General features: G+C 37.6%; 1 protein-coding gene across 2 annotated transcripts in view; it reads left to right on the top strand.

The window, feature by feature from the left end:
* The window catches only part of LOC136404475 (ryanodine receptor 2-like), a 650,806-nt gene that overhangs the window by 450,086 nt on the left and 188,369 nt on the right, over positions 1-12,351 (top strand). For both annotated transcript variants that reach the window (XM_066383777.1, XM_066383773.1), the window contains 3 exons: positions 759-873; positions 2,201-2,333; positions 2,527-2,630. In XM_066383777.1, coding sequence (XP_066239874.1) covers positions 759-873; positions 2,201-2,333; positions 2,527-2,630 — 352 coding nt within the window. The remainder of the gene's footprint in view (positions 1-758; positions 874-2,200; positions 2,334-2,526; positions 2,631-12,351) is intronic.

Below are 12,351 nucleotides of genomic sequence, written 5' to 3' on the forward strand. Positions count from 1 at the left end.
GCTTCCAGGTCCATTTTATCAGAATAACGTAAATGTAACAGGAAATAATGCTAATATTATTAAATATACAAGTAATTAAACATAGTACTAAAAATAGCATATGTGAAAAGCAGATAACTTACATATCAATGATTTATATAGGAACTTTTTTTTAAACTTGTACACTGATTCACTTCTGTTCAAAAGAAGGTTGAACATATTTGGGTATACATTCAATTAGGAGTGATAATGTGTTCAAAACTATTTCATATTAGTGAATGTTTACGTATTTGGTACATTTTTTGTGATTGAAAAGAATAAACAACTTCTATACTATTTTTGGTAGGCTACCAATATATATAAATATATATTAAAATTTTTCCATGGATTTGAGAGAGAGTGAGAGAGAAAGTGATGGGGAAAGGGAGATAGAATCATCAACTTGTTCCATTTAGTGATGTACTCACTGGTTGCTTCTCATATAAGCCTTGACAAGGAATCGAACCCACAATCTCAGTGTGCCAGGATGTTACTTTGTCCACTGAGCCACCTGGCCAGGGCTGGTAGGCTATCAGTATTTTTGAAGAAAACTCAATTAATTTTACTTATTAACTTGTGTGACTTAATGATATATGTATGTATGTATGTATGGCTTAACTCTTACTTTTCCATACACACCAGTAATTATTTCCAGAAGGTTAATCAGGATTTCAGATAAATTTTTATTGAAATTTTGCTCTGACCTCTGTGCTTCCCTCTATACCTGTGCTCCTTCGTAGGGATATCATGAATAACAAAGTGTTTTACCAGCACCCTAACCTCATGAGGGCTCTAGGGATGCATGAGACAGTGATGGAGGTCATGGTGAATGTCCTCAGCGGTGGGGAATCCAAGGTAAAGGAAAACCTTTGATTCTTGGGGTGATGTTTATTATGGCTTTCTTGAGAACATGAATCTCTTAAATCCTTTCAGGAGGACTGTTTTGAAAGACACCATTTGAAAAACAACAAAACAAAATTTTACTCAGAGTTGGATATGCTACTAGTGTTTTATTCTTGCATGTCTATTATAGTTTTTATGTTATGCTGTGTAATTTGCTATATCCTAAACTATTGTCATTTAGGGGATGTTTGGAAACTTTAAAAGTTATATTGTACTATTTTTTAAAATTCAGAATAATAAATCAGTTTACTTCACATTAGAGGTTCACAGCACAAACATGTCCTTCAGACCCAGCCATTCCCTGTGACGACAGTTGGGGGGAATTGATGACACTCAATTTCTGATCCAGACAAGACATCAGGATGACCCTCAGGAGGATTTGTTTATGACTCTATAACGTGAATTGTTAAGGGACTAATATTTAAAGTTCTTTTAAAACCAAATGAATAGAGCAGTATAACAAATAACTTGATATAAATCAGTGTAATTTCATAACTTCTGATTTGCAAAATATATTTTAATATTTTTTGAAAATTTACAATCTATCAAAATATGGATATGAGTTCATAATTCTCATGTTCAGTCTATCAGCTAGTCAGCCTTACAAAGATATTTATAAAATACTACGTTAAAGAAGGACTCTGGGCACCCTGAGTGTCCTAGAACAAGGTTTGGCTCTCAGGGACATGTGTTTGTTGGGGTATAGCTTCCAGTCCGGGTGCTCATTACAGCAGAGAAGTCATGTCAAACCAGGAAGGTTGTGAATACCTGGAATCTTAATGATGACAACAGTAACACTGGTGATAAGAATTTATGGTTGCAGATATTACACTGGGTGTTTTCACACGTGGTCTCAATGAGATCCTTCTTTCTTAACTGAAGTGCGTGTTATTATCCATCTTATTCCAGTTATACATGACAGAGCAGTGAGATTGCGTCATTTCCCGAGGAAGCACAGCTGAGGGTAGTCAGGAACCACCACCAAGTCTGCCTGGTTCCTAAGCCAGGCCCATGCCTCTTTCTATTTAGGGCTGTAGATTTATTTCAAGTCAAGTCATTGATGGTCATGAGGTTTCAAAATTAGTGCCAGTCTTGATTTTTTTTGTGGCCCATGGACTAGGTGAGTCAAAGTCTGGATGGAAGTGTGAGAGTGTTTGGCGTCTGAGGCTCTGCCGACGTGGGAACACATGGGTTGACACTGTGACTGAGACCTGAACTTTTGAACTCAACTTTATAAAGATGATTTGCTTTCACAGCTAATTAAATGCTCTTTATGTAGGAGATCACTTTTCCCAAGATGGTGGCCAACTGTTGCCGTTTTCTATGTTACTTCTGTCGTATAAGTAGGCAGAATCAAAAAGCTATGTTTGACCATCTCAGTTATTTATTGGAAAACAGCAGTGTTGGTCTAGGTAAGTCCATGTTTGACTTTTATTTAATATTTTTGAGAAAAATAATAAACATTTTGCAATGTCATGTAAATTAACTCAGGAGTGCAATGTATGTTGCACTTAGAAATTACATTTTAAATGGAAGTGTGTTTTATGCAGAATTTATAGTTGCAGCACAATCCAGGTTTTGTTTCATCTTCATTTGGATTAACAGCCTCACCAGCTATGAGAGGTTCAACGCCGCTAGACGTGGCAGCAGCCTCGGTGATGGATAACAACGAACTAGCCTTAGCTCTGCGTGAGCCAGATCTGGAAAAGGTAAGCCGCCTTTGTGCTGCTCTGCTAATGTGAGTTATGCTTGTTAGTAACTCTTTAAGATTATTTAAATGTAACTATAGTATAGTTATAGTTACTACAATTACATATGAATATGTTACATATATAATATTATAAAGAACAGGAAATTTGAGATAAGTTATTTCCTTTAACCACATGTACTTTTGTCTGAAAAGAGAATCAACTTACTCTATCAGTATTTTTATACTGTGTTTTTTATATGTATGTTTTTGTCCTTTCATGCTGTCTGCTGTCACATTTGCTTTAATCGCACAGTTTCAGTTTTTTCACATGTCAGAGACTGAATTAAGAGGCTATAGGGGGCCGTGTTATCCCCATGGGCCTGATGGGCACCTGTTTGCCTGTGTGGAGCCCTCCCTCCACATAGCCAGAGCTTAGTCTGCTTTAGCCTGATGAGCTCTGCTGGCCTCATCCTGATGACTCCCTAGAACTCTGCCCCAACGCAGGTCCACGAGTTCCAGGCAGGTGGCAGAGACAGCTGGCCTTGCTGTACTCTTGCTGAGTTGCCTTAGACCCAGCACTGGCACCAAATTTGAATGTGTTTGCATCTGGTGAACACCATTTGACCCTACTTGATGGTTCACTGAGAATCTACCTTATGCAATTTGAGTACCACGAGATGCTCTTCCAGCTACTGAGCCTAACAGGCAATTGACAGAAGAAGGTGGAGGTGGATCTTGGGAAGACTTAAGTCTTTTGCTGACCTTCCTCCAGACTTAATGATGATGGAAGCGAGCCATTGTGTGTAGCTTGGACCTTCCCCCACATACCCAGGCCCAGTAGAGGCTGCCACAACTGTGGATCACGCGGTCAGTCCAGATAGTTAGCCCAAGGTCACTTATAGGCAGTGTCTTACATTGACTTGTACTGGTTCCCTCCAAGAGGCCCCAGGACCAACACAACCTGTGTTAAGCCTCAAACCACACCAGAGCACAACTCACTTAGTTCTATAAGTGGCACACCCAAAGAGAGATCCTGGCAGGCATCAGACTCTGCTAGGAAAATGCCACTTTGTGTGGTCAGCCCCACACAGCAGCCTGAGGTTATCAGGGTCAATCCTCATAGTCAGCCAGCCTGAGGGGCTAACCTACAGAAGGGCCAACAGCAGTTAAGACTCAAATGCAACAAGAGAGTTCACATAACCCACACAAGGGTTACCAGCTCAGGTGATTAGGGAGACTGTGCCACTGAGCCCTATGGGACACCAACTACGTAAGGGCATCATACCAAGACTGGGGACATAGCAGATCTACCTAATGTATTGAAACAAACACAAAAGAGGCAGCCAAAATGGGGAGACAAAGAAACGGGTCTCAAATGGAAGAACAGGAGACATCCCCTAGAAAAAGAGCTATATGAAGTAGAGGCAAGCACACTACCAGATACAGAGTTCAAAACAATAGTGATAATGATGCTCAAGGAACTTAGGGGAAGTGTGGTTAAACTTAGTGAGAAGTTAGAGAGATAGTAATCATAAAAAAGGTTGTAGAAACCATAAAAAAGAACCATTCAGAAATGAGGAATACAGTAACTGAAATGAATATATTAGCAGGAATAAAGAGCAAGTTCAATAAAGCAGAGGTCTGAATCAGTGATTTGGAAGACAAAAAAGCAGAAAACAACCAACAAAGCGGCAAAACTACATAAATAATTTTTTAAAATGAGGGTAATGTAAGGGATCTTTGGGACATCAGGGGTAACATCTACTTCATAGAGGTACTAGAAGAAGAAGAGGGAGACCAAGGGTTTGAGAACCTATTTGAAGAAACGACTGAAAACTTCCCTAATGTAGTGAAGGAAAACAGACACACAAGTCCAAGAAGTACCAGAGTCCCAACCAAATATGATGAGGCCAAAGAGGCCCAAACCGAGACACATCATAATTTAAAAAGCAAAGGTTAAAGAAAAATGGAGAATCTTAACAACAGCAAGACAAAGATAGTTAACTACAAGAGAGCTCCCATAAGACTGTCAGTTGATTCCACAACAGAAATATTTCAGGCAGAAGGAATTAGACCAAAATATTCAAAACAATAAAAAGCAAAAACCTACAATTAAGACTACTCCCCCACCAAGGCCATCATTGAGAAGTAAAGGACAAATAAAGAACTTCCAAGACAAGAAAATGCTAAAGGAATTTACCACAACAAACAAGTATTACAAGAAATGTTAACAGAACGTCTTTAAGAATAAGGAAAGAAAGATAAACATAAAGAATAAAGTGGCAATAAATACATACCATCGCCCTGGCCGGTTGGCTCAGCAGTAGAGCGTCGGCCTAGCGTGCGGAGGACCCGGGTTCGATTCCCGGCTAGGGCACACAGGAGAAGCGCCCATTTGCTTCTCCACCCCTCCGCCGCGCCTTCCTCTCTGTCTCTCTCTTCCCCTCCCTCAGCCGAGGCTCCATTGGAGCAAAAATGGCCCGGGCGCTGGGCATGGCTCTGTGGCCTCTGCCTCAGGCGCTAGAGTGGCTCTGGTCGCAACATGGTGACGCCCAGGATGGGCAGAGCATCGCCCCCTGGTGGGCAGAGCGTTGCCCCTGGTGGGCGTGCCGGGTGGATCCCGGTCGGGCGCATGCGGGAGTCTGTCTGACAGTCTCTCCCTGTTTCCAGCTTCAGAAAAATGCAAAAAAAAAAAAAAAAAAAAAAAAAAATACATACCATCAGTAATCACTTTAAATGTTAATAGGTTAAATGCACCAGTCAAAATACATAGGGTAGTGGCATGGATAAGAAAACAACACCCCGTTGCCCAATACACAAAGGTTGTGCATTCAATCCCTGGTCAGGGGACATACTGAAACAGACTGATGTTTCTCTCTCTCATCTCTCCCTCTGTCCTTTACTCTCTCTCTAAAATCAATAAATAAAAATTAAAGAAAACAAGACCCATGTATATGCTGTGTACAAAAGACCCACCTCAGAACAAAAGATACATACAGACTGAAATTTAAGAGATGGATAAAGATATTTCATGCAAATTGAAACAAAATGAAAAACCGGGGTAGCAATACTTGTACAAGATAAAATTGAGTACACAAAGGCTATAATAAGAGACAAAGAAGGGTATTACATAATGATAAAGGGATCAATTCAGCAAGAGGAAATAACCTTTGTAAACATTTATGCACCCAACATAGGAACACCTAAATTTCTGAAGCAATTCTTGATGGACATAAAGGGAGAAATTAACAGTAGTAATACAGTCACAGTAGGGTACTTTAACACCCTATTGACATCAATAGATACCGATAGATCTTTTAGGAACAAAACAACAAGGAAACAGCCTTAAATGATACATCATATCAGATGGGGTTAATTGATATTTTGAGAGACATATACCTCAAAACTGCAGGATACACAATTTTCTAAGTGCACATGGAAACTTTTCTAATCACATATAGGGCTATAAAATAAGCCTCTGTAGATTTAAGAAGATTGAAATAATTTCAAGCATCTTTGACCACAATAGTATGAGACTAGAAATAAATTACAAGAAAAAAAGCGTGAAAAACTCAAATACATGGAAGCTAGATAACATGTTATTAAATGAGTTAACAGATCAAGGAAGAAATCCAAAGCTACCTTGAGACAAATTAAAATGAAAACAAAATTCCAAAATCTATGGTGCATAGCCAGCTCAGCTGTAAGAGGGCAGTTCACAGCAATAGAGGCTTACTTGGAAGAACAAGGGAAATCTCAAGTAAACAATCTCACCTGACACCTAAAGCAACTTGAAAATGAACAATGAAAAAATTCCAGAATGAGTAGAAGGAAGGAAATTATAAAGATCAGAGCAGAAATAAACCAAATAGAGTCTGAAAACCAGTATAGAAGATCAAGAAACCTCAAGCTGGTTCTTTGAAAAGATAAAAAAAGATCGAAAAACTTTTAACTACATTCTTAAAGAAAAAGAGAGAGGACCCAAATAAGGAAAATCAGAAATGAAAGAGAATATGTCATAACTGACACCAGAGAAATACAAAGGGTTATAAGAAAATACTACAAATTATTATTTACCAATAGATTGAATAATCTAGAAGAAGTGGATAAATTCCTAGAAACATACAAGCATCCAGGACTTAACCAATGAAAACAAAATCTGAGTAGATCAATTACAAGCAATGAAATCAAAGCATCAAAGCAGTAATAAAAAGAACTCACAACAAATAAGAGTCCCTCTTTAAACTCTTCCGTTGTCACCTATATTAATGTCTATCTGCTATGCTGTATACCTGAAACCAGTACAAAAAGCGTTGAATACAAACTGTAACTGAAATATAAAGTTAAATATATATAAATAAAAAATGTTATTTTAACATCTCATATATACATTATATATATATTTTTTTCTTTTTTTCCAAGTGAGAGGTGGGGAGATAGAGAGACAGACTCCCACATACACCCCGACTGGGATCTGCCCAGCAACCCCTGTCTGGGGCTGATGCTCTGCCCATCTGTGGCCATGTTCACAACCAAACTATTTTTAGTGCCTGAGGTGGAGACTCTGTGGAGCTATCCTTAGTGTCAGGGGCCCATGTACTCGAACCAATCTAGCCATAGCTTTGGAGGGGAAGAGAGAGATAGAGATAGACAGAGAGAGAAGGGGGATGGGGAGGGATGGAGAAGCAGATTGTTGTTTCTCCTGTGTGAACCAGGAACATCCACACACCAGGCCGATGTTCTATCACTGAGCCAACCGGCCAGGGCCTACATTTTATATTATACATGAGTTTATATGTTACAGTTTAAGGAATTAGTGATATACAAAGGCTGTGTACTCTTTTTTTTCTTTTTCTTTTTTATTTAATTTATCTTTTATTATTAATTGTAATGGGATGACATTGATAAATCAGGATACATATGTTCAGAGAAAACATCTTTAGGTTATTTTGACATTTTGACATACGCTGCATTCCCATCACCCAAAGTCCAATTGTCTTCCGTCAGCTTCTAACTGGTTTTCTTTGTGCCCCACACTTCCCCCAACCCCCACCCTCTCCCCCCACCCCATAACCCCACACTCTTTTCCATGTCTCTGAGTTTCGTTTTTGTGTCCCATCTATGTATGGAATCATATAGTTCTTAGTTTTTTCTGATTTACTTATTTCGCTCAGTATAATGTTATCAAGGTCCATCCATGTTGTTGTAAATGATCCTATGTCATCATTTCTTATGGCTGAGTAGTATTTCATAGTATATATGTACCAAAGCTTTTTAATCCACTCGTCCACTGACGGACACTTGGGCTGTTTGCAGATCTTCGCTATTGTGAGCAATGCTACCATAAACATGGGGGTGCATTTCTCCTTTTGAAACAGTGCTATAGTGTTCTTGGAGTATATTCCTAAAAGTGGGATAGCTGGGTCAAAAGGCAGTTCGATTTTTAATTTCTTAAGGAATCTCCCTACTGTTTTCCACAGTGGCTGCACCAGTCTGCATTCCCACCAGCAGTGCAGGAGGGTTCCCTTTTCTCCACATCCTCGCTAGCACTTATTCTGTGTTGTTTTATTGATAAGTGCCATTCTGACTGGTGTGAGGTGATATCTCATGGTTGCTTTAATTTGTATTTCTCTAATGATTAGTGATGTTGAGCATTTTTTCATATGCCTATTGGCCATCTGTATGTCCTCTTTGGAGAAGTGATTATTCATTTCTTTCGCCCATTTTTGGATTGGATTGTTTGTCTTCCTGGTGTTGAGTTTTACAAGTTCTTTATTAATTTTGGTTATTAACCCCTTATCAGATGTATTGTCAAATATGTTTTCCCACTGTGTAGTTTGTCTTTTTATTCTGTTCTTATTGTCTTTAGCTGCGCAAAAGCTTTTTAGTTTGATATAGACCCATTTGTTTATCCTGTCTTGTATTACATTTGCCCATGGAGATAAATCGGCAAATATATTGCTGCGAGAGATGTCAGAGAGGCTTATGGTTTTATGGTTTACATTTAAGTCTTTTATCCATTTTGAGTTTATTTTTGTGAATGGTGTAAGTTGGTGGTCTAGTTTTATTTTTTTGAAGGTAGCTGTCCAGTTTTCCCAACACCATTTGTTGAAGAGGCTGTCTTTACTCCAATGTATGTTCTTACTTCCTTTGTCAAATATCAGTTGTCCATAAAAGTGTGGATTTATTTCTTGGTTCTCTGTTCTGTTCCATTGATCTATATGCCTGTTCTTATGCCAGTACCAGGCTGTTTTGAGTACAATGACCTTGTAGTATAACTTGATATCCAGAAGTGTGATACCTCCCACTTTATTCTTCCTTTTCAAGATTTCTGAGGCTATTCGTGTCCTCTTTTGGTTCCATATAAATTTTTGGAATATAAGTTCTATATCTTTGAAGTATGTCATTGGTATTTTAATTGGTTTGCATTGAATTTATAAATTGCTTTGGGTAATATAAACATTTTAATGATGTTTATTATTCCTAACCATGAGCACAGGTATATACTTCCACTTGTTTGTATCTTCCCTGATTTCTTTTATCAATGTTTTATAATTTTCTGAGTACAAGTCTTAAATCTTCCTGGGTAAATTTATTCCTAGGTACTTCATTTTTTTGGTTGCAGTGGTGAAGGGGATTGTTTCCTTAAGTTCTCTTTCTGACAATTCATTGTTGGTGTATAAAAATGCCTCTGATTTCTGAGTATTAATTTTATATCCTGCCACCTTGCTGAATTCATTTATCAGGTCCAGTAGTTTTTTGACTGAGACTCTAGGGTTTTCTATATCCAATATCATATCATCAGCAAATAATTATAGTTTTACTTCTTTTTTAATTTGGATGCCTTTTATTTCTTTTTCTTGTCTGATTGCTGTGGCTAGGACTTCCAGAACAGTTTTGAATAAGAGTGGTGAAAGGGGGGCCCCCTGCCTTGTTCCTGATCTTAAGGGCATTGCTTTTAATTTTTGCCCATTGAGTATGATGTTGGCTGTGGGTTTGTCATAGATGGCCTTTATCATGTTGAGGTATGTTCCCTGTATTCCCACTTTGCTGAGAGTTTTGATCATGAATGGGTGCTGGATTTTATCTAATGCTTTTTCTGCATCTGTTGAAATTATCATGTGGTTTTTCTCCTTCCTTTTGTTTATGTGGTGAATCACATTGATTGATTTGCGAATATTGTACCAGCCTTGCCTCCCAAGAATAAATCCCACTTGATCATGGTGTATGATTTTTTTCATATATTGCTGGATCCGGTTTGCTTATATTTTGTTGAAGATTTTAGCATCTAAATTTATCAGGGATATTGGCCTATTATTTTCTTTCTTTGCATTGTCTTTGCCTGGTTTTGGAATCAGAATTACGCTCGCCTCATAAAAGGAGCTTGGAAATCTTTCTTCCTCTGGAACTTTTTGAAATAGCTTGAGAAGGATAGGAGTTAGTTCTTCTTTGAATATTTGGTAGAATTCACTTGTGAAGCCATCAGGCCCAGGACTTTTCTTTTTTGGGAGTTTTTTGATAACTATCTCAATCTCATTTATTGTAATCGATCTGTTTAGGTTTTCTGATTCTTCCAGATTAATTTTTGGAAGATTATACCTTTCAAGGAATTTGTCCATTTCATTTAGGTTATCTAGTTTTTTGGCATATAGTTCTTCATAGTATTTTCTTACAATATTTTGTATTTCTGTTGTGTCAGTTGTTATTTCTCCACTCTCATTTCTAATTTTATTTATTTGAGTTCTCTCTCTTTTTTTTGGTGTGTCTGGTTAAAGGTTCATCAATCTTGTTTACCTTTTCAAAGAACCAGCTCCTGTTTTCATTGATCCTCGGTATTGTTTCTTTTTTAAAAATGTTTATTTATTCATTTTAGAGAGGAGAGAGAGAGAGAGAGAGACGGGGGAGGAGCTGGAAGCATCAACTCCCATATGTGCCTTGACCAGGCAAGCCCAGGGTTTCGAACCGGCGACCTCAGCATTTCCAGGTCGACGCTTTATCCACTCTGCCACTGTATTGTTTCTTTAGCCTCTATGTCATTTATTTCCGCTCTGATCTTTATTATTTATTTCCTTCTACTACCTCTGGGCTTTATTTGCTGTTCTTTTTCTACTTCTTTTAGATGCAGGGTCAAGTTGTTTATTTGAACTTTTTCTAGCTTCTTAAGGTATGCCTGTAATGCTATAAACTTCCCTCTCAGGACTGCTTTTGCTGTGTCCCATAAATTTTGAGTTGATGTATGCTCGTTATCGTTCGTTTCTAGGAATTTTTTTATTTCTTCTTTGATCTCATTGTTAACCCATTTGTTATTTAATAACATGCTATTTAGTTTCCAAGTGTTTGAGTATTTTTCAGTTTTTCTGTTGTGGTTGATTTCTAGTTTCATGCCATTGTGATCAGAGAAAGTGCTCGATATGATTTCAATCTTCTTAAATTTGTTGAGACCGCTTTTGTGCCTTAACATGTGGTCTATCCTAGAGAATGTACCATGAGCACTTGAAAAGAATGTATATTCTGCTGCTTTAGGGTGAAAGGTTCTGAAGATATCTATTAAATCAAGTTGATCTTGTGTGTCCTTTAAGTCTGCTGTTTCTTTGTTAATTTTCTTTCTTGAGGATCTATCTAGTGATGTTAGTGGGGTATTGAAATCCCCTACTATTATAGTATTGCTGTTGATCTCGCCCTTTAAATCCATCAAAGTCTGCTTTATATATTAAGGTGCTCCTATATTAGGTGTGTAGTTATTTATAACGGTTATATCTTTCTGTTGGATTTCTCCCTTTATCATTATGTAATGGCCTTCTTTATCGCTTACTATAACCTTTGTTTTAAAGTCCATTTTGTCTAATATAACCCCAGCTTTTTTTCATTTCCATTTGCGTGAAATATTTTTTCCATCCTTTTATCTTCAGTCTGTGTACATCTTTTATTTTAAAGTGTGTCTATTCTAGACAGCATATGTATGGGTCCTGTTTTCTTATCCACACAGCTACCCTATGTCTTTTTATTGGATCATTTAACCCATTTACATTTAAGGTTATTATTGATATGTAGTTGTTTATTGTGATTTTATTCTTTAAAACTGTATTCCTCTTTTGCTATGTTCTTTTTCCCCTTTGATCTGTTTACAACAGGCCCCTTAGCATTTCTTTCAGCACTGGTTTGGTTGTAGTGAATTCCTTGAATTTTTTTTTTTTTTTTTTGGTCTGGAAAGCTTTTTATTTCTCCTTAAATTTTAAAAGATAGCCTTGCTGGATAAAGTAGTTTTGGTTGTAGGTCTTGTTCTGCATTACTTTGAATATTTCTTGCCATTCCCTTCTGGCCTCAAGTGTTTCTGTTGAGAAGTCAGAAGTCATCCTTATAGGGGCTCCTTTATAGGTGATAGCCTTTTTTTTTCTAGCAGATTTTAATATTTTCTCTTTATTACTTAGCTTTGGTATTTTAATTATGATGTGTCTTGGTGTAGATATCTTTGGGTTTCTCTTTAATGGAGTTCTCTGTGCTTTTTGAACTTGTGAGATGTTTTTCTGCCTTAATTGAGGGAAGTTTTCAGCTATGATATGTTTGAACAAAGTCTCTATCCTTTGTCCTTTCTTTTCTTCTGTAGGAACCCCTATTATGTGGATGTTATTTCTCTTCATGTTGTCACAGAGCTCTCTTAGAGTTTCCTCAGACTTTTTGAGTCTCTTTTTTTTTCTGCTCTGCTTCCATGCCTTAGTTTATCTTGTCCTCTAACTCGCCGA

This window comes from Saccopteryx leptura, chromosome 1 (genome assembly GCF_036850995.1).
Source record: "Saccopteryx leptura isolate mSacLep1 chromosome 1, mSacLep1_pri_phased_curated, whole genome shotgun sequence".
Taxonomy (NCBI): domain Eukaryota; kingdom Metazoa; phylum Chordata; class Mammalia; order Chiroptera; family Emballonuridae; genus Saccopteryx; species Saccopteryx leptura.